The sequence below is a fragment of the Topomyia yanbarensis genome, chromosome 3 (assembly GCF_030247195.1).
Source record: "Topomyia yanbarensis strain Yona2022 chromosome 3, ASM3024719v1, whole genome shotgun sequence".
Lineage (NCBI taxonomy): Eukaryota > Metazoa > Arthropoda > Insecta > Diptera > Culicidae > Topomyia > Topomyia yanbarensis.
In genome coordinates, this window is record NC_080672.1 from 256,602,772 (window position 1) to 256,624,817 (window position 22,046).

The 22,046-nt window shown below is 37.6% G+C and overlaps 1 protein-coding gene across 2 annotated transcripts in view; it reads left to right on the plus strand.

Moving 5' to 3' along the window:
- LOC131694126 (serine/threonine-protein kinase SIK3) overlaps window positions 1–22,046 on the plus strand; it is a 49,742-nt gene that overhangs the window by 12,443 nt on the left and 15,253 nt on the right. For both annotated transcript variants that reach the window (XM_058982562.1, XM_058982563.1), the window contains exons 2-3: window positions 5,474–6,854; window positions 6,927–7,128. In XM_058982562.1, coding sequence (XP_058838545.1) covers window positions 5,474–6,854; window positions 6,927–7,128 — 1,583 coding nt within the window. The remainder of the gene's footprint in view (window positions 1–5,473; window positions 6,855–6,926; window positions 7,129–22,046) is intronic.

The following is a 22,046-nucleotide window of genomic DNA, read 5'->3' on the forward strand; positions in this document are numbered from 1 at the left end:
ATGCCTTTTTGCGCTATTTATTGATTCCTGCACAACGATGTGTTGGCTCTGGTCAACTGCAGCTAAGTTAAAACGATTTGAGGCCACAGCACAACGAGTTTTCCCGATAACATGCAAACCGCGAATGCCATCAGAAATGAGGACATCCTGATGACCTTATACTATTTCCATTAATTATGAATGCAACTTTAGTATGGCCACTTGTTGTTTATCGTTCTGTAGAAATGTCAACTGACATGTAGTTTCGGCATTCGTTGGTCTTACACTTGTTCTGATAAATAACGCGAGATGAGTTGAATCGGAACTTCCATTCAACTTTATATGTTTAAGAGGTTATATACTTTTGACCTGCGTAAAATGAAGTGATTTTCCGATTTTTCAAAGTATATAGTTAAAGTTTCACACAAACCGTTAACAACTTAATGTTTGTTTCTGTTTATATAATAAGCGCATCACGGTATTACATCGGCTATTTTAGGGCAATATAATAAATATGCACCTTCGAATCATCACAATTCATTGTAGACGCGTTAAATACACTTGTGAACGATTTCTTTGAAGGAACCATCATCATAAATGATTTCATTGACGCCATAGAATGTTGAAAAAGGATTTAATATGTTTTATTCAATTCATACCATGTTCTGAGTGCCAAATATTGTTTTGGCGTTATTATACAGTTCTTCGAGTTCTTCTGACATTTTTTTGTACTGTTCAATGGATATGTAGCAGAAATTTATTTTGGTGATATTTTTTCAGTTTGTTCAACTGCCCAGTAATATAATTCTCGGGAAGTTGTTATGGTATTTCCATAGTCGCGAGCAAGACTGGCTCTTTTTGCCATTCGCTTGAGAGCGCCACCAATAGCATCACGGGGTCTTTTTCCATGGGTGTCTTCCAGGTGATTAGAACTTTCATTGGTTTAGTTTTCGATAACAATACACTGAGAAAAAATTTAGTTTGGACAAGGAATTTTTTTTTCAAATGACTTTTTTCTTGAAAATGCCCAACTTGAATTTTTGACGGTAGGTAGAGAACATAATTACCTGTCTTCGAATAAAGTTTCATCCTAATCAAAGATGGTTTTTTTTGTAAATCGACTTTAAATTTTTAAATTCGAATTTTTCAGTGTAGGAGTCGATGAAGAATTTTTTCAATATTTTTTTTTCAAAAATTTGACTAATTTTGTGAAAATCACTCCTACAACATTTTTTGTAGGATTTGTCATTTTTAGACTTGAGATTGACCCTTTTAAAAAGACAGTCTAGATCATTTTTGGAAAAACAAAGTATACAAAGTGGCTTTTTGTGACAAAGTCTTCATGTACAGAAAGTTTCATTAAAATCTGAGAGGGTGCTGCCAACATTTGTTCGAGTTGGCGCGAAATTCGTCGGCTGTCGTGTAGCTCTGTTTCATCTCACAAAATTTTACGGTTCTCAGTTTTCGTGTGCGTGTGCTAGGGACGAATCTTGTTTCGGAGCATTTTTTTTTGAAAAATGTGTAAGCCAAAAAAGATTTTTGTTGGCAACAACAATATAATAAGTCAAATGCATTATCGTGATTTTGGATCTGCCGGATAATATCTTTTATTTAATATCTTGTTTTAGGCGAGACTATTAACTGTTTTCAATTAATCGGTATGTGAATAATAGAATATGAGCAGTCGGTCGAGCTTTTAGGAAAACATGAGTTTTCGCAAATCGGTTGACAGATTTCGACGTTATAGCTCATAACCTATGTTTAAGTAATTGGGCACAGCTCGTACTTTTTATTGTATATTTCCTTCAAAGTTTTGTCTATCAAAGAGAACGTTTCCTTTCACAATTCGAAATTTAGTGAAAATCAAATTAGAATAACTTTGGCCGAAATAAGATTTCATTTCTATTGCAAAAAATCGATAAGAAATAGGTGGTCCGAATTGGAAAAGGGTTGGGGTATTAGGATCTTTTATGTACTTTTGCGCAGAACCATTTTACACAACACGGTAAAAGATCGGAAAAAGTCGCCTTAGAAAAAAAATGTGCGTAATTGATCAGGCTTTCAGGAAAAAATATTTACTTGTGAATCGGTTGATACGTTCCACTTCTATGGCTCATAAACCCGTACTAGGTCCGAATTGGCCCATACATACTATGATACTATGATCAACTTCAAAATTTACATTGTTTAAATCTCGTACGAATGTTTTGATAATAATAGTATAAACTATTATTGGTGGTAATTCCATTGCCCTGGAAGCCCAAAACCGTTAATCGTAATATAATAATTTCCATTGCCTTAAAGGCACACAAAGAAAAATCGTTTGTAGCCATATAATTTTTGTAATTGGGGGAGGTAAAAAACACTTTTTCTGCGATTTTTTTAGAATTTTTTTTGAAACGAATTGATCAAAACTTTTGTGCATTATAATGTGTCATTTCAATAACATTCTGTAATTTTTCTAAGCAAAAATATTGACAAGTGACACGCTGATGAAGCTTTTTGCCTTAATCATATAAAAATTGACTTATTAACTGAGTCTCGGAGGGCCAGGTGTCACATACCATTCGATTCAGTTCGTCGAGATCGGAAAATGTCTGTGTGTATGTGCGTGTTATTTAAACTCACAATTTTTTCAGAGATGGCTACATGTTCTTGCCCTCGCTTCATACAACCCGAAAGCCGGTAACTACACACGGCACACGGCTTCGCAACCCGAAAGCCGGTAACTACACTGACCCCACTCTACTGACCGGACAGAACTTAATGTTCGTGTGGCTGTTTAGAACGGCCGGAACCAGATCCTACGAAACGCACAGTGAAGTATTATGGGTGCACCCCATTAGGCATAAATACGTTAGTCACGTTTGGCATTTTATTCTGCTGTATATACTTGAAGAAATCCTTGCTCAAATAAAAGAATCAGACCAAATGCTTTGCATGCGGAAACTCAACTTAATTTCTCGAAGTACAACCGATAAATTGCACACGACCAAATGAAGCCCAATACTCTTGTCTAAAATCAACTTCATTTGTATTAAGGTATGGATAACGTACATTAACTTAGATTAGCTCTTACATACATGCATGATGCAGTTAACCAAGAAAAATATATGTCTTGAAGAACAGCTCATGATAGAAAGAATGATGCATTTGCTCCTTCTATATTAATTATCTTCCATATTATTCAGTTCAATGATTATATTCTTGAGGCGAGCAAAGATAGAATTACAGAAACTGTCTGATACGAGTGAGAGTTTTTTCGTGTACTGTGACAAGTAACCGAAACGAATCGTCACTAACGTAACATTCATACCCTAATGCTGATGCTGTCCATTAAACTGCAAGTTTCCATAGGTTCCAAAACTTAATGTTTGTTCATTATTTTGCTTAATATTTGGATACAATTGTATTGGTTATACAGCTAATAGGCTTAAAATGTGCATAAATCGAAACGGTTAACTTCAATGAAGAATGCAATTAACTCATCCATGAAAAAATATAAAAAATAACTACACTTGTAAGGAGAAATATCTCGAATGGTGTTTATCATTTGGCAATCTCTCGTTAAAGTTATACGAAGGTGCATACATACCCGGTCAAAAAAATGCGTACGAACATGGTCAGGCGATTTAAACAGTTTGACGTTTAACTAAAGTTTATGTGAGTTGATAATGAATCCGAAAATAAGTAATATTTGTAATTTTCATATTAGGCAATTAAGGGCGATTAAATGGCGCGTTCCCTGGGCGATTTGGGGGCGATTTAAGGGCGGATAGAGCGGCTAACAAATGACGGCGGCAAATCGCCCAAATGTTGCATTTGAAATAGCCCCCTAATTGCCAGCAACTTGCTGTCAAATTGAAGGGCAAGTAGCGCATCCGAGTTTGCAAATAGCCCCCCGCTAGCCAGCAACTTGCCCTTTTTGACTGGGTAGGTGCATTGTATACAGAAAGGAGCATTTTTTTTTCTAACCCGAAAGGGATCATTCATAAATTACGTAACGCAAAAGTTGCCCAAAATAAACCCCCATGTAACAAATTGTGTTTATCCTCCTACTCTGGTACGTAAAAACTTTTCTTCAGTAAAAACGCGTTACGTGAAGTTCTAGCTTAACATCCCCTCTCCATCAGAGCATTTCACATTTTGTCGTACCCGTCCGCTGCCCCCCTTTAAAAGTAACGTTAATTATAAATGTTCCCAAAACACGAGCGTAAGATTTAAATCACTACAATAGAGAAAGCCTTGCGCTCATAGTTCGAGAGCGAAAAAACCAGTTGCATTTACGCTCTCGATAGTTCGCTTTGGGTGTAATGCTTCCGTTTTGAAAATATTGAAATAACACCCGTTCTAAGAAACGAAACACGTAAGTTCTACGCCAAAAAATAAACCGTAAAGGTTCTAAAAAAATGAACACAAAGGTTCTTAAATATCCAAAATCTCCGGAACTAAGTCAGGTTCTAACTGCTGTCAGTTAATACATGTTGACAATAGTTACAGTTAGAACTGGACTAATTTGGTTTTTGCTTGAAGTGAAATTGAATCGGGTTAGTGATGATGAGCTAGCAACGGTTACGATTAGAACCTAACTCATCGAGGTTAAGCAAAAACGGCATCAGTTTTACCTCACCAAACACTACATAAGAAACTCAAAGCTTTACTTTGGCTATCATGGCACTTCTGGCCGTAAACCCTATTGACGCTATTTATTCTATTTGCTATCCTGAATAAGAAATCTATAGTAACGAAACCATAACCCTGTGATAGTAAAGCAATTTTACAGTAATTTACTGTAATATTTAATGTTATTCTAAAATACACTACAGCAGATTTCAATGTAAAATCGACGAGTAAAAAGTATATATCATAATTCTTATCATAAAAAATCATTTTTTGCTCATAGTTATTTCTCATAAACAGGAATATTTAATGTTAATTCAATGAATCTTTTTTTTGTCTCGTAATGAAAGTAATTGTTATACGAAGTTTTATTGTAAATCTACTGGTAGAACTCGGCGTCGAAAAATACTGAAACAGTAATAATTGTTGTATGAGGGTAAACACTATTGTTCATTTCACTCCGGGATAATAGTGTCAGGATATCCATATCATCAAACCGTTTGTGATAGCTTCCAACCATACGAAAAAAAGTCAATGTACAAACCAACCCAAGTAGCATTTCTAGTTTTATAGCACACTACAAGTGCATTCTAAGTTTTAAGAAGGGCTTCAAGAGTGCCATAAAACCTCAATTGTTACTAGGGCATTCTCATTAGATTGCATTCCAGATAGAATGCAAATCTGATATCGATATTATTGCTTATTGTTAGCACTTCAAATCTGCGAAAAGCGCTAACAAACGCGGAGCAGCTATATCAAATAAACAACATTTCATTAAGCAAATAAAAAATGCACAATCTAATCGGTACGCACTATGTTCTATTTTCTTCTTTTTCATGTCCTTCGCACCGCTCCTGCTACTTCACTCTATTAGGTTGCAATTAAAATAATCGATAAAACATGTCTCGACGAGGAGAACCTGGCGAAAACGTTTCGCGAAATATCAATACTGAAAGTGTTGCATCACCCGCACATTACCCGTTTATACGAGGTCATGGAATCACGTAACAAAATCTACTTGGTAACGGAGCACGCAGCGCGGGGTGAGATTTTCGATCACCTGGTAGCAAACGGTCGAATGAAGGAAGAAGAGGCGGCGCGAATCTTTTCGCAGATTATATCCGCCGTCGATTACTGTCACTGCAAGGGAATTGTTCATCGTGATTTGAAAGCGGAGAATGTTCTTTTGGATAATGAGATGAACGTCAAACTTGCGGATTTTGGCTTTAGCAATACATTTTCCGAAGGAACCCCCCTGAGAACTTGGTGTGGTTCGCCGCCATACGCGGCGCCAGAAGTATTTCAAGGTGTAGAGTACGATGGTCCTAAGTCCGATATATGGAGCTTGGGAGTGGTACTATATGTGCTAGTATGCGGAGCGCTTCCTTTTGATGGGGCAACGTTACACGATTTGCGAAGCGTTGTCGTGGCTGGCAAGTTTCGAATCCCATTCTTCATGTCGCAGGAATGTGAGCACCTGATTAGGCATATGCTTGTGGTGGAACCTGAGAAGCGTTACACACTACGACAGATTGGCAATCACAAATGGTTAGAAATGTACAATACTATTCCAATTCTCGAAACTGGATTATACCAGCAAGCAGAAAGCGCAAATCTTGACACTGTTGTGATGACTCACATGCTCCAGCTTCCCGGCCTTACTGCCGACATGATCGCACAGTCCGTACATGAAAATCGTTTTGATCATATTTACGCAATCTATTACCTTTTGGTAGACAAATTAAAGCAAAAGCGGAAGGAGAAGAGCCGGTTACAGCATCACGCCAGCTTAGCTTATTCACGGTCACGAAAAACTAGTATTACAACAGGCGTTGTGGATCGAACTGAAGTCATCAAAAATGATTCACTGGAAAGGCTCAGTCCACTCACAAGTACAGGTTCTCCGATCCTGAATATGTCCGCTGGCCTTGGAACTACGGATGAGCTTGAGAAATATGAGCTTGAATCCGCAAACATAGCGAGAACACCTGAATCTACGGATCATCTATTTCCACCAACTTGTGCGAACACATCGGCCAATACTCGACGGCACACTGTTGGACCGGGTGATGTGGCACACGAGCAAGCTTTGGCAAATCCAAACGCACCGATCAATTTCAAGGTTGGGTCGGCAGAACAGCAAGCTCCTACCCAGAATGTTCCCATCAACATACCGATGCTACAGAATCAACCGGTTCATAATCTAACCATTAAAGACCAGCATTTGTTAAAACCGCCAACAGTTATGGGCGCAAGTAAGTATTTTTAATGGTATTTAATTTAATTTATATAAGAACGTTACCAATGTTTTTTTATTGTTGTAACAGGTGCATTCGGTAGGCGGGCTTCTGATGGAGGTGCTAATTTGCACATTTACTACCCAACGTCGTCCAATTTCAACGATCAACCAGTTGGCGACGTCATGTACGGTAGTCAGGCGGCACATGGCATGATTCCTAGTTGTGATCATTCTATGCCCACTACGCCCGGGACTGATGTACCGGATGACTCAAGCGACGAGATCCAAAGGTATGTTATTTTGAGATCGTAGTTTCCTACTAGTAAAGCAGAATAATGTTCGGTTCCTTTTTTGTTTAAAAAACAGCTGAACTTAGTTTAGCTTAACTTTGAATTTGTATTGAATTTAGTATTTGTTTTCATTAGGGCATCAAGCCACACCCGTTTTTGTTTTTTTTTCGGTGACTTACTGTCCCATGTATACATCACATAAAAATACAGTTGAATTGAAACATCTCCTAGAACGATTATCGGCTGTCACGATTCTGATTGTACAGCTTAGAGACCATTCATAAATTACGTAACGCGTTCAGGAGAGGAGGGGGTACGAGAAGTTGTGACATGTTGTGACATACGGAGGAGGGGGAGTAGACTAGATCGTTACGTAACATGTTATTACTGAACAAAAAAAATTTTTTTGAGGAATTTGTTATGTACTAGGGGAGGGGGGTAGAGAAATTTGTGACAATTTGTTACATGTGGGGAGGCAGGAGTCAATCTTGTGCAATTTTCGCGTTACGTAATTTATAAATGACCCGTTATTTAGAACTAAAATATCTACAAGAGTCACTCGTCATAAATCTAGAAAAAAATGGGTGTCAATTTGAGGACCGGAAACACTGGCCTAATCGGGTCATTTAAAGGGGGGGTAAGGGTTTCAGCAAGAAAAAATCAGTTTTTGTCGTTTTGTTTAGAATTTAAAATTTGAAGCAAAAAATGCTATTTTTCAACAAAAAATCCGCGAGTAAAAAAACCCTCAATCGAAAAATTATCTCAAAAACTCAACGTAGGCGTTAGGTTTTTTTACGTAGAATGTGCATGGAGAATTTGAAGGAAATCCGTCAAGTAGTTTTTGAATGGCAAGTAACACCGCAAATCGTGTTTTTTCCAGAGACGTTCTACAAAAAACTTCGTCACTGAGTCGCATTTTTGCATGGGAAAATTACAGAATATTATTGAAATGGTACATTATAATACACAAAAGTTTTCGTCGATTCGCTTCACCCAAAGTTCTAGAAAAATTCGCAAAAAAATGATTTTTTTCTAGCTGAAACCCTTACACCCCCTCCTTTTAATGAAAAATATTTCGTTTTAGGCAAACATCGATATAGCCCAACATTCTAAATATAAAATCAGGGGCGGCGAAACACTTTACGCCCGAGTGGGTAGAAAGCATAGGGTAAGGGGTCCATTAGTAAGGATTTTTTCTCTTTTCGCAATGCACACGCTTACATTACATTCACATTAAATCACGTTCGTTTATGCAAATGGAATTGTGGTACATCAATGTTTTCAAATGTGTGTAGTGCGAGATACATGCGTTGCGCATCTAAATTTTTTGTAATGGTTCAAAATTTCGAGTGGGTAATTACCCACCCGGTTATTTTCGAGTGGGTAGTACTACCCATACTACCCACGCTTTCCGCCGGCCCTGTATAAAATATGCCCAATCCTTAAATATTCAGAATGAGTCTTAATTCATTTTCTCAACGAAAAATGTAGTCACGCCTTTCTTTGACAGTATCGTTCTTACTTAACAAATGGGTTATCATCCTGGACAGTTTACACAGCAACTTGACAGGGGTCGGGGTGCTCCAATGGTAGGTGGTGGCATTTTTTTAAGGATTTTTGTTACCAATTTTATGCATCCGAAAAGACAAAATCAGCACGAAATACCATATTGCTTACTGACACATGTCATGTAGTAATCTTTTGACAGGATATTAAAAAGTCTGCATACGAGTAGGGGAAAGTGGTCGGTTGCCGGCACTGGTCGGTTGTCGGCACGCCTTAGCACGATCTTTTTGTGTCGATTGCTGAAGCAAACAGACTCGAATGATCTGTTCTACAACCAATATATTTTTTGAACAAGTAAAACTCTACTTAAAAGTTTTTTTTGATGATTTGCTTAGTGTTATAGAAAGAAGTAAATCGATCGAAAAAGTGTGCGCATTGAATATTTACGACGTGAATTTATTCTATTTTGTGATTCGACATTGAATGGCACGGAAAAGTTCTCCACAATTATTTTTGTTCAGTTTTCAAAAAGGTTTTTTATGGCAAATGCTGAGTTCTCAATAACCTAATCATTATGGATATTTTTGTAACGGGTTTTACGAATAGATACCAGAGATCGATCTTTGACACCATTCTGAAACCTAGGAAGGCGATTTTCGGTTTAGCGTTTTACATTTACATAAAGAAAACCCACCTGGTCGTGTTTTCACCGCTGAGTCGCATTGTATATACCAGATTGTCACGACCTAAAAATTGTGGGGGTGTATCGGGGGTACCTTGTAGCCTCCTCTCTCTCTCTCTTTAGCTTCTATCTGATTTGTCTGAAGCTTTGGTCAAAAAATGGGTTGCCTGAAACTAACTCAATTGCAGTGAATGCGATCCGTCTGATGAAGGATGATGTTCAAAATGTCTTTGATGGTTGTTGAAATGAATATTTCATTTTCCCTTTGAATCTTTGTGATTTTAATTCATATTTTTCCATTTTTAGTAAATTTTTCAATGGTACCGACAACCAACCCCATTTTTCAAAATAGTAAAAAATTATCATTTTACGAAATTGTTAATGTTTTCATGTTGACAGAATAAATTAAACTCTTTCATCATTCATTAGCTAAGGCCTCTAGCTTTCCATTGGTATTCTTATTCCCATATATTGTGTCTTTGCAATAATAGGTCAGACAAATATTCACTAGTTTAGCATTAAATTTCAAAAAATATGTGACATCTTTCAATATCGCAAAAGTTGAGTAGCTAAGTAGAATATCTATTCAGGAGACTGTGCGTCAACACCGGTATAGTACCGTCAAACGGGGTAACATGCAAGAGCAGGGTAACTTGCAACACTTCAACATGTTTCTGTTCAGATTAATTTAACAACACTAATAATAATGTTTGCAATTTAGCACTATAGCTGTCAAATGTCAGCATATGTTAAATGATTATCATGTACTACCAGTCATTATTTCCGGTTTCTTTAGCGCCACAGGGTAATCTTCTGTATTTCGAGATATTTCAATAAAAAAGAAGCTGGAATGTCGTGCTTTGCTCCACTTTAATGGTAAGAGCATATCATTTGTACGTACAGATCGAGTTTACAATAGCAAACGTTACTGTTTGTACACCATGTTTGGGTAACATGCAACAGTATTTTGTCTTATTACTATTATGCCTCTCAGCCATCTGGCTGATTAAGCGTTTCAAATAACAGTCTGTATAGCATTTTGAATCAAATTTTAAAGGTTTAACATACAACTAGAATATGAAAATGCTCCTTAAATACAGAAAAGTACCAGGAAGTCGCCTTTGCGTGAACTTGCTTCTCTAGCGGTACTAGAATATGCTCAATTTCAATCTTCTTATACTCAACTGGATTCTTCTAGTATTTATAATAGTCCGTTTGCATGGAAAAGATAGTCGTTGACAGTGTAAATTAATAGGTTTTATCTGTTTTCAATAATATTTTAAGATAACAAAGATATAGTATAATTTAGTTCTCGCCTATCCCTGGCAGCACTGTTCCAGTGGAATTTAATCACGTTAATTGCGATAGAACTGATATTGTAGTTCTATGGATAATACTTGTTACTTACTAGTTCTGAAATGAAGGGTTATAACCCTGACAGCTAGCCTTTCCCACGAATTTCTCAAAGAGAATAGGGAAAGAGACGAATAGTGTGAAGCCAAAAATACCTTATTGAGCAGACCAATCGTGCAATGTAAATAAACATTACTCATGCCTGAGTTGGAGGAGATAAGTATTGTACTTCTATCAAAAAAGAAATTTGAATTTTCGTCAGAATTTAGCTCAATCGTGATTGTAAGGTGCATTCTAGAGTATATGTATGAGTAAAAATAAGCTTTAGAATTATTTCATCTCTTTGTTTCGAAATGCACATCGTTTGATAAACAAACCCATCGATCGACATACGGTTTGTTTTCAAAATATAATAGGAGTCATTTAAAGCGCTGCCTGTAGAAGCGGTTGCCAAAATTCTAGTGTTGAAATCATCATAAAGGGAGTGTTGCCGTTTTGACTGATTTTCACTCTTCGTCTCTTTCACTATTCTCTTTGGAATTTCTGGAATAAATCGAATGTGACAGCTGTTCAAAAACGTTGTTGTTTGAAAACAATATGGGCATCCAAATTATAGTTCATTTGGTCGCTGTTCTTTGTAAATAGCATCGGCATCCAAATTGTCGTACATTTGGTCAATGTACTAAAGGTAAACAAAAAATATACAGCATTAGACTTCAATGAAGTTCATGTGTTGTAAGTTACCCCATATGCGAGGTTACTTGCAACAGGCATAATTTTTGGTCATCCTGAAAACGGAATGATGCTTTGATTTGATAAGTACCATTTACTAGTCTTAATACTCCCATTAGCGCTTGTACATATGGAAAATTATTCTAAAGTTTATGCATTTTTAGTTATACCGCTTTCAAGTTGAACAGTGTTGAAAGTAACCCCGTTTGACGGTAATAGGACAATTATAGATGCTGGGAATTAGCTAGTGGATTGTTGATTCTATTTCATATCATTAGATGTCAATTAACACCCCTAAGTGAAGTCTCGACAGTCCGACTATCTTCCAGATATTATCCAATTCCCTATTTTCTTATTATTTTGCTTAATCTTTTTTTTTTAATTTATAGTGTTTGTAAACTGACTGCGGTACCGCGGGCACATGACTGTTCAATTTTACCTAAATATTTTAGAAGCGTTCCACAATGTGTTAACCCTTTGCGACGCGAATTTTTTTTTTCAATGTTAATACTGTTAATTGGTGATTCTACGTTGAAACCGCTCGCAGATAGCGCTGGAAGGAAAGTGTTGCTGATTTTATTCTGTTCTGTCATAGTGCATATATTTTCTGTAAACATTGGTAAAAAATGGCTTTTAAACACCAAATTACCGATCAATTTGTTGATAATTGTTTATGATAATGAAGGAAAACCATCATTTTATAAGATGATGAGTAAACATCTTGCGAAAAGAGTGTAAAACATAGTGGTTTCTAATATTATTCGCAGAGCTATATGCGCGCTGTTTCGAAATGTAATTTGTTGAGCACCGTAGCCGCCGCAACAGCATTTCCCGTTCGTCCTAAGTTAACCCTTTCATGCCCAACTTTTTTCTAGTGTATGTACGATTTTAAAACTATTTTTCCTTGAAAGCGGTGGGGCTAAGAAACACGAAAAGCCATTTTTCATAAAGATAGGTGCTTCCCACGCAGTACTAGAAGCTGCTCAATTTATACTTTCCAATGATCAATACAGTTCTCCTAGAATATTTACAATAGCCCACTTGTGTGGGAAACGTAGCCAAGGGCACACTAAATTGATAAGTTTTGTCAGTTTTCAATAATATTGCAACAAAAAGAAGATATATGAAAAAATCATTTTTCGTCGTCAACGTAAACTGTCCCTGGCAGCACTGCTCCTATGAAATGTAATCAGACTAGCTGCAATAACTTCCGTTCTAGAGCTGATCCTTGTAACTGTTAGTACTCAAATGAAAGACAATAGTCACATTTATTAGCCTTACTTGTTTTTGTGAGCAAATCTTGCCTCAATCAAAAGTTGTAGCTGCTTAAAAATGTTGTTGTCCACAAACAACATGGGCATGAATGGGTTAAGCTAAACCTTCATGAGATGGTGTAAATTCATGAAACCCTCCAGATCAGGCGAGGAAAGAATATATCCGGCTAATAGGAAAGTGTCAGCTTTGTATCATGCACAGCCGATCCTTCTCTCCGATAGACATCACTGAATCTCCTACGTAGTTCAAAATATGAAGGAGTTTGACATTGGTACTGATTGGGTCTCGGTTTCGAGTTGGAACTTTATTTATGGAACGATTTTTATACCACAATAATACCCCGATTACATTTCGAAGAAATGTATGAGTGAAATAGTTGCAAATGGCTGTAATTTCAGAATAATTGCAAATAAAACTAAATTTCTTACTCGTTTCATTCATATTTTGGTAGTGGTAAGCTTTTTCCGAGAAGATAATGAAGATTTTGTTGTAAGCTACGACTCACTTACGGGTGAAAAAAAGCAAACTGTATCACTTTGCCAGTTCATGAGCTGAATCATAGGTGTCGCATGACTAATTTTGGTTTTGACGCAAATCGCCAATAGCTTTATATAAGTTTTCGGGGTTGCTGATTTTGATTCTGATGTCGAAAATGTAAAATTTAACATGGTAGGTCCAATATGGCGACTATGCTTGGCTAAATTCCATGTTTTTATATTGGCCTAAAACGTCTTACAAAGGGGTTTTGGGGGTCGATGATTCTGATTCTGACGTCGAAAATAGAAATTCTAAATGGCGGATCCAGTATGGCGACTGTGCGACTATGTCGGTAATCACGTCGTTGGATCGTGCTTCGGAAAGAGACCCTCAACGATTATTTTCAGCACATTTCAGCTGTTGTCGACGAGCCCTTCATTTTCGCCATCACGACACGGTACACGTCTCCCCATCGGTTGATACCTACTTCTCGGTCCACCACCTTGTGTCCCGTTTTAAAGTGGCTCTAGTTTCCAGAAACTGCTCTCTGAGTCCGCCTTCTGGCTCTTAGATAACCATTTTTGACGTCATTGTGGCGTCACACTCCGTCACTATTCTTCTTGTGAGCTCACCTGCAAAAATCTTCTCGGTTCCGCTGCCCAGTCGAAGTGCCTCCAGGAAGATATCTTTGTTAAAGGTTTTTTCGTCTTTCACTTTCACCTGCCAGTCATCGTTCTCCGTGCTACAACAGCGTTCCGTTCAGGGTTGTTAATACGATACATTTTTCACAATAATTTATCGGCGTTACTCGTTAACGATAATGTATCGTCATCGGAAACTCCGTTAACGATAATGTATCGTCGCCTTCATCGTCATCGTCGATAATTGTATCGTCGTATTCATCGTCATCGTCGGTTCATCGGTTATCACGATACATTTTGCGTTACTTTTCCTTTTATTGGAGTTGAAGTTGATGCGGTTAACTTTAAATTGTTTAGAAATAAATACCTATTGAAGGACATGTTGTTGGCAGTTGAAAATTAATAGTTTTGGACATTTTCTATACACAGCGAGGTCCAACGATGCGTCAAAATAATTTTTTTTCAACTTTTCGGGAAAGTGTATTATATTGAAGGGAAAGTTGTTGGCAGTTGAAAATCAATAATTTTGGACATTTCAATACGCAGAAGGGTCCGACGATGTGTCAAAATAGAATTTTTTCAACTTTTCGAGTAAGTTGGTGCACAGAACAGTCCCAGGTGCATAGTGTTTCCAAGCGGCAAAAAGGTGATTAAAAGTTGTTTTGACCATGAAGAAAACAAATTTTGAGCTAATGTGTAATTAGTAATTTTTAGCACGCAAAACATATATTGAAAAAAACTACTAAACCACTAAGTGGTGTGGTGATTAACAGATTTTATTATAATTTTAATTTAAACTAGAATATTCTGGATTTTTAAAAGGAGAATATACATATTTCCAATGTTTGATTTCCTTTTCTAGTTGGGAAGCTTTTAGCCCCCTCCTCCGTTTCTTCTCTCCACTATGTAACAAGATGCTTCATGCTTTCTTCTTTTACCCTTAAATGTGTAGTGTAATTTATAAACGGCCTCATAATAGAGTTTTAGTCGTTTTTTGAATACAGTGAAGACCCGTTTTTATCAGCCCCTTGGCGAATTTTAGGCTGATAAAACGATGACATTGACAAAATCGGCACATATTTTTTCTGGTTCTGAAGAGACGAAGTCAAAACGCAAACACCTGGACTAACATTTTTTTTTCTTTCTTTTTAACAAACCACAGCGATTAAAATATTCGTTCTGATCATTTAGTAATAATTTCCCTTAAGGAGGTCTTACAGTACAATATTATTATGTTTGTATATTTTGTATCTCTAAGATAAGAAAAATATACTAAAGAAGGAATTTACTCGAATTTGACTTGAACGTAGGCTAGAGCTCGCCAAACGATTTTAATAGTGTTTGTTTTACAGATTCGTATTGGTATTCGTCTGCGGAAATTTGCGGTTTCCATTCCAAAATATTGCTTTTTGGATACTAGAATATTCGATAAGTTGTAAGAGATACAAATAAACTTACATTACAAAAATTCTGTATTTTCTTATGCTGAGCAAAATCTTGGAACATTTTGAAATTCTACAAAATTACCAGGAAATATTGCAAATGAAGATTTCGACTGTTACGGTGTATATAAGATTTATTTTAACGGCTTTGTCAGTCTTTTGATAAATAATGGAACGAATTTTAATATTTGTCCGACGTTTCGATGCTTTTTGGCATCATCTTCAGGGGAAACTAGTTTATAATGTCATGATTAGTCTGGTTTTGGGTTGATACATAGTTCTTGTACTTACAATATAGTTCGTCCTTTGTCTAAATGCTTTGATAAGCTGAATGTCTGAGATATTGTTTGTTGTTCGTACATCTGTGCGTATCTGGATGGACAATGATATAAATCTTACGTAATATGTGCCATAAGTTGTAAAAAATAAAATAAAAATATAAATTTTGAAATATTGCTTACAAGTCGCCTAATATCAATTTTGGTTGAACCTATTATTTCGATTATTTGCGCCCTGTTGTATCTACTCCTTGCGCCCTGTTGTATATAGATACTGTGTGTGCAATGGCGGTCATAGTTTTGGGCATCGATAAATAGTCGATATTGTTGACATTTGGCTCTTTAGATGGAAAGAGAAAGCAAGAGATTGTTCAACGTTACGTTATTTTTTGGTGTGTGTTTTCAACGAGTGTAGTATACCAGCGTAAGTTGTGTTGAGACCTTCAACATCTTTACGGCGGTTGACAGTGTTGGGGGTGTTGTAAATATGACACATCTCTAAGAATGGGAGTGTGGCGGTGTGGAAAGTGCGGTCTATTACAGTTGTGTTTTCTAGATTGAACCTGTGCTCCATATCAATACTATGTTCTATCAGTGCTGTTTTGCCTTTCAAATTTTCTATCTCGTCAATGTGCGCGTTTGATTGAATCAGCTGGTCTAGTTTGTTTACATTCGTTTTGTGGCCTGCTAGTCTTGTTCTTAATTTGTTCTTTGTCATACCAATATAGCAAAAGCAGCAGCTATTGCATGGTATTTTGTAGATAACATTATGTTGATCTTTGGTTTCGATTTTGTCTTTAACGTTTGAGTGGAATATGCTCACGGTTTGTTGTTGTCTGGTGCTTATTTTAATCTGCTGTTGTTCGTGGTCTTGGGAAAGTGTTTTGATGATGAGTTCGGTTAGTTTAGGAATGTATACAATCGACCGGTATACTATGTTGGCAGTAGAATTCGTTTGCGTGCTGTGATGTTCGTCGGTATCCTGGTTGAGCTGCTGTGCATGGTGATTAAATGTCGAACAACCTGGTGTCTGGTGAATGGTGGGATGATCATTTGGTGCATGTATTGATGTTTCGTCCTGTCTGATGTTGCTTTTGTTTTTGTATTTCTGTATCAGCCGGTTGATTAGGGTTCTCGGGTAATTGTTGTTTTGAAGATGCCTATGGATGATTTTGGTGGTGTTGTGTTTATTATTACTGTCACTGCTGGTAAGAGATGTAACCCGGTGGATGAAGTTGTTTGCAACGTTAATTTTATGCTTCATTTGGTGGAATGAATAAAAGTTTAGCATTCTGCCCGACGCGATGGGTTTGGAGTACCATTGGGACGATATTGTCTGATCTGCATTCCGTGTTAAAAGCATATCCAAGAACGGTAGCTTATGTTCGTATTCGCATTCCATTGTGAATTGTAAACGGTTGTCTTGCTGGTTGAAAATGGCTAGTACTGTGTCCTTCGAATCTTTGGGTACTGCTAGGAACAAATCGTCTACGTATTTCCGGAGAATGGGTACGGCAATAGGTAACGATGTTAGGGCTTTTGATATGATTGATTCAAGAACTATATCCGCTAATATAGGAGAGAGCGGGCTGCCCATAGCTGTTCCGTAAGTTTGATAGTAGAATTTGTTTTTATAGCGGAAATAGCTTGCTTGCATACAATACTCTACTATTTCTAGGAACAGGTCCAAATTTATTTCCGTTTGAATTTCGCTCCATCGTTCTATAATGTTCTTGATAACGGATTGTCTTGGTACGTTTGTGAATAGAGAGGTTACATCCAGTGATATTAGAATGTAACCTTCGGGTAGGTGGACCTCTTTGATTTCTTCGCAGAACTCAAAGGAGTTCTTGATATTGTATTGGCTTTTTAGTGACTGTTGCAGGATTTGTGCGATGTATTTGGCTAGGTGGTACGTCGGAGCGGAGGTAGTCGGTATAACGGGGCGTAGCGGTAGATTGGTTTTGTGTGCCTTTGGTTGTCCATATATTCTCGGACAGGTTGCGTTGTATGTGGTTAGATTTCTTGCTGTCTTGTAATCTATAAGTTTCAGGTTTTTTAATCTTTTTACAAAATCGTTATTCTTGGTCTGTATGCCGTTTGTTGGGTCTTTAGAGACGCATTTGTATGTCGTTCCATCGGTAACCAGAGATATCATTTTTTCCTCGTAATCTTTGGTGTACATTATTACGGTACGGTTTCCCTTGTCAGCTGAAAGAACGCATATCTCGGGGTGTGCATGTAGAAACGTATTTGTTGTGTTTTTTGCTTTGGCACAGAAATTGACTACTGGGTCGTGCGTAGATGATTTTGTGTGGTAGTTATGAATGTAATTTTGCACTATGTTTGTTGCTTTGCACCTGCTGGCGTCGCGTATTGTTCAAACGCATAGCGACCAAAGAATACGCGACGCCAGCAGGTGCAAAGCAACAAACATAGTGCAAAATTACATTCATAACTACCACACAAAATCATCTACGCACGACCCAGTAGTCAATTTCTGTGCCAAAGCAAAAAACACAACAAATACGTTTCTACATGCACACCCCGAGATATGCGTTCTTTCAGCTGACAAGGGAAACCGTACCGTAATAATGTACACCAAAGATTACGAGGAAAAAATGATATCTCTGGTTACCGATGGAACGACATACAAATGCGTCTCTAAAGACCCAACAAACGGCATACAGACCAAGAATAACGATTTTGTAAAAAGATTAAAAAACCTGAAACTTATAGATTACAAGACAGCAAGAAATCTAACCACATACAACGCAACCTGTCCGAGAATATATGGACAACCAAAGGCACACAAAACCAATCTACCGCTACGCCCCGTTATACCGACTACCTCCGCTCCGACGTACCACCTAGCCAAATACATCGCACAAATCCTGCAACAGTCACTAAAAAGCCAATACAATATCAAGAACTCCTTTGAGTTCTGCGAAGAAATCAAAGAGGTCCACCTACCCGAAGGTTACATTCTAATATCACTGGATGTAACCTCTCTATTCACAAACGTACCAAGACAATCCGTTATCAAGAACATTATAGAGCGATGGAGCGAAATTCAAACGGAAATAAATTTGGACCTGTTCCTAGAAATAGTAGAGTATTGTATGCAAGCAAGCTATTTCCGCTATAAAAACAAATTCTACTATCAAACTTACGGAACAGCTATGGGCAGCCCGCTCTCTCCTATATTAGCGGATATAGTTCTTGAATCAATCATATCAAAAGCCCTAACATCGTTACCTATTGCCGTACCCATTCTCCGGAAATACGTAGACGATTTGTTCCTAGCAGTACCCAAAGATTCGAAGGACACAGTACTAGCCATTTTCAACCAGCAAGACAACCGTTTACAATTCACAATGGAATGCGAATACGCACATAAGCTACCGTTCTTGGATATGCTTTTAACACGGAATGCAGATCAGACAATATCGTCCCAATGGTACTCCAAACCCATCGCGTCGGGCAGAATGCTAAACTTTTATTCATTCCACCAAATGAAGCATAAAATTAACGTTGCAAACAACTTCATCCACCGGGTTACATCTCTTACCAGCAGTGACAGTAATAATAAACACAACACCACCAAAATCATCCATAGGCATCTTCAAAACAACAATTACCCGAGAACCCTAATCAACCGGCTGATACAGAAATACAAAAACAAAAGCAACATCAGACAGGACGAAACATCAATACATGCACCAAATGATCATCCCACCATTCACCAGACACCAGGTTGTTCGACATTTAATCACCATGCACAGCAGCTCAACCAGGATACCGACGAACATCACAGCACGCAAACGAATTCTACTGCCAACATAGTATACCGGTCGATTGTATACATTCCTAAACTAACCGAACTCATCATCAAAACACTTTCCCAAGACCACGAACAACAGCAGATTAAAATAAGCACCAGACAACAACAAACCGTGAGCATATTCCACTCAAACGTTAAAGACAAAATCGAAACCAAAGATCAACATAATGTTATCTACAAAATACCATGCAATAGCTGCTGCTTTTGCTATATTGGTATGACAAAGAACAAATTAAGAACAAGACTAGCAGGCCACAAAACGAATGTAAACAAACTAGACCAGCTGATTCAATCAAACGCGCACATTGACGAGATAGAAAATTTGAAAGGCAAAACAGCACTGATAGAACATAGTATTGATATGGAGCACAGGTTCAATCTAGAAAACACAACTGTAATAGACCGCACTTTCCACACCGCCACACTCCCATTCTTAGAGATGTGTCATATTTACAACACCCCCAACACTGTCAACCGCCGTAAAGATGTTGAAGGTCTCAACACAACTTACGCTGGTATACTACACTCGTTGAAAACACACACCAAAAAATAACGTAACGTTGAACAATCTCTTGCTTTCTCTTTCCATCTAAAGAGCCAAATGTCAACAATATCGACTATTTATCGATGCCCAAAACTATGACCGCCATTGCACACACAGTATCTATATACAACAGGGCGCAAGGAGTAGATACAACAGGGCGCAAATAATCGAAATAATAGGTTCAACCAAAATTGATATTAGGCGACTTGTAAGCAATATTTCAAAATTTATATTTTTATTTTATTTTTTACAACTTATGGCACATATTACGTAAGATTTATATCATTGTCCATCCAGATACGCACAGATGTACGAACAACAAACAATATCTCAGACATTCAGCTTATCAAAGCATTTAGACAAAGGACGAACTATATTGTAAGTACAAGAACTATGTATCAACCCAAAACCAGACTAATCATGACATTATAAACTAGTTTCCCCTGAAGATGATGCCAAAAAGCATCGAAACGTCGGACAAATATTAAAATTCGTTCCATTATTTATCAATAGACTGACAAAGCCGTTAAAATAAATCTTATATTACCAGGAAAAGTATTTTGCAAAAAGCAATTTTCAGGAAAGAAATCTCCACAAATGTAAATTAACATCGACAGATAGACACATAGTCTCTTCAGCGAAGTTAATACTTAAGAAATTCTCAACAACTTTGCCAAATAAAGTTTTTTTTTTATTTTCATAAATGACCAAACAAAAACTTGCTTCTCAGCTTTAGAGGGATTAATCACCCAACTTATACTTTTTAAATGCAAAAAAAATATAAATAAACTTTTCTTTCACGTTTTTGCCACTTTGGAAACACTGTGCACTGGTGGATCCTCCTGTGAATTGAAAATGTCCAAAACTATCGATTTTTAACTGCCAACAACCTTCCCTTCAATATAAAAAGTTCGCGAAAAGTTGAAAAAATTTCTATTTTGACGCACCGATGGCACATTGAAAATGCCCAAAACTATTGATTTTCACTTACCAATAATTTCTTCAATATAATAAACTTTCCCTAAAAGTTGGAAAAATCCATTTTGACACATCGTCGAACCCCCTGTGTATTGAAAATGTCCAAAACTATTAATTGGCAACTGCCAATAACTTTCCCTTCAATATAAACTCTCCCGAAAAGTTGACAAAAAATTCCATTTGGACACATCGTCGAAACCACCCCCAACCCGTGCATAGAAACTGTCCAAAAACTATTGATTTTCAACTGCCAACAACATGTCCTCCAATAATTATCTATTTCTAAACAATTGAAAGTTAACCGCATCAACTTCAACTCCAATAAACGGGAAAGTAACGCAAAATGTATCGCGATAACCGATGAACCGACGATGACGATGAATACGTCGATACAATTATCGACGATGACGATGAAGGCGACGATACATTATCGTTAACGGAGTTTCCGATGACGTTGACGGGTGGTTAACGTTATCGACGATGACGATTAATTATCGATTAACAACCCTGGTTCCGTTGGACTATGCGGTAGCGAATTGCCTGGTGGTAGAGATAGGTATACTACTTACATACTCTTCAGTCCCTGTTCGCTGTCAGTGAAGGATTGAATAATATGACGTCGATGATAGAATCCTCATGTCTCTTCGAAATATGCTAACGGAATCGTACGTCTAATTTCGCTAGAGCTGCCCCACTCCACAGTCCAGGCATTTAAGTCACCACCAATGACTATTGGCATTCGGTTCATGATCACCTACCCGGTCTGCTATAGCAGCAGCTTGAACTGCTCAACTATCCACCTTGGAGGTGCGTAACAGTTGCACACGAATACGCCATTGATTATGGCGATAGCTTTCGTATGAACGTTCTACTACTTCTTGAAGGAGAAATCTGCCCATAACTTGTATCACAGCCGTTATCGTTCTATCCGCCACCCAGTTACCGTTATCAGGTGGGACATGATACGGTTCGGCAATCAAAGCGACGTCACACACAAACTGTCACTGCAGGTGCTATGCGGTGTCATAATGATTCAGGTTCATCTGGATTATCTCCATTTCCGTTGGCCCACAATCGCCCACTTCGAGGAAGGACATTAGAAACCACACGTCTGATGGGATGGTTCCCCTGTGAGTGAGTATGTATGTGTACTGGTGTGATGTAAT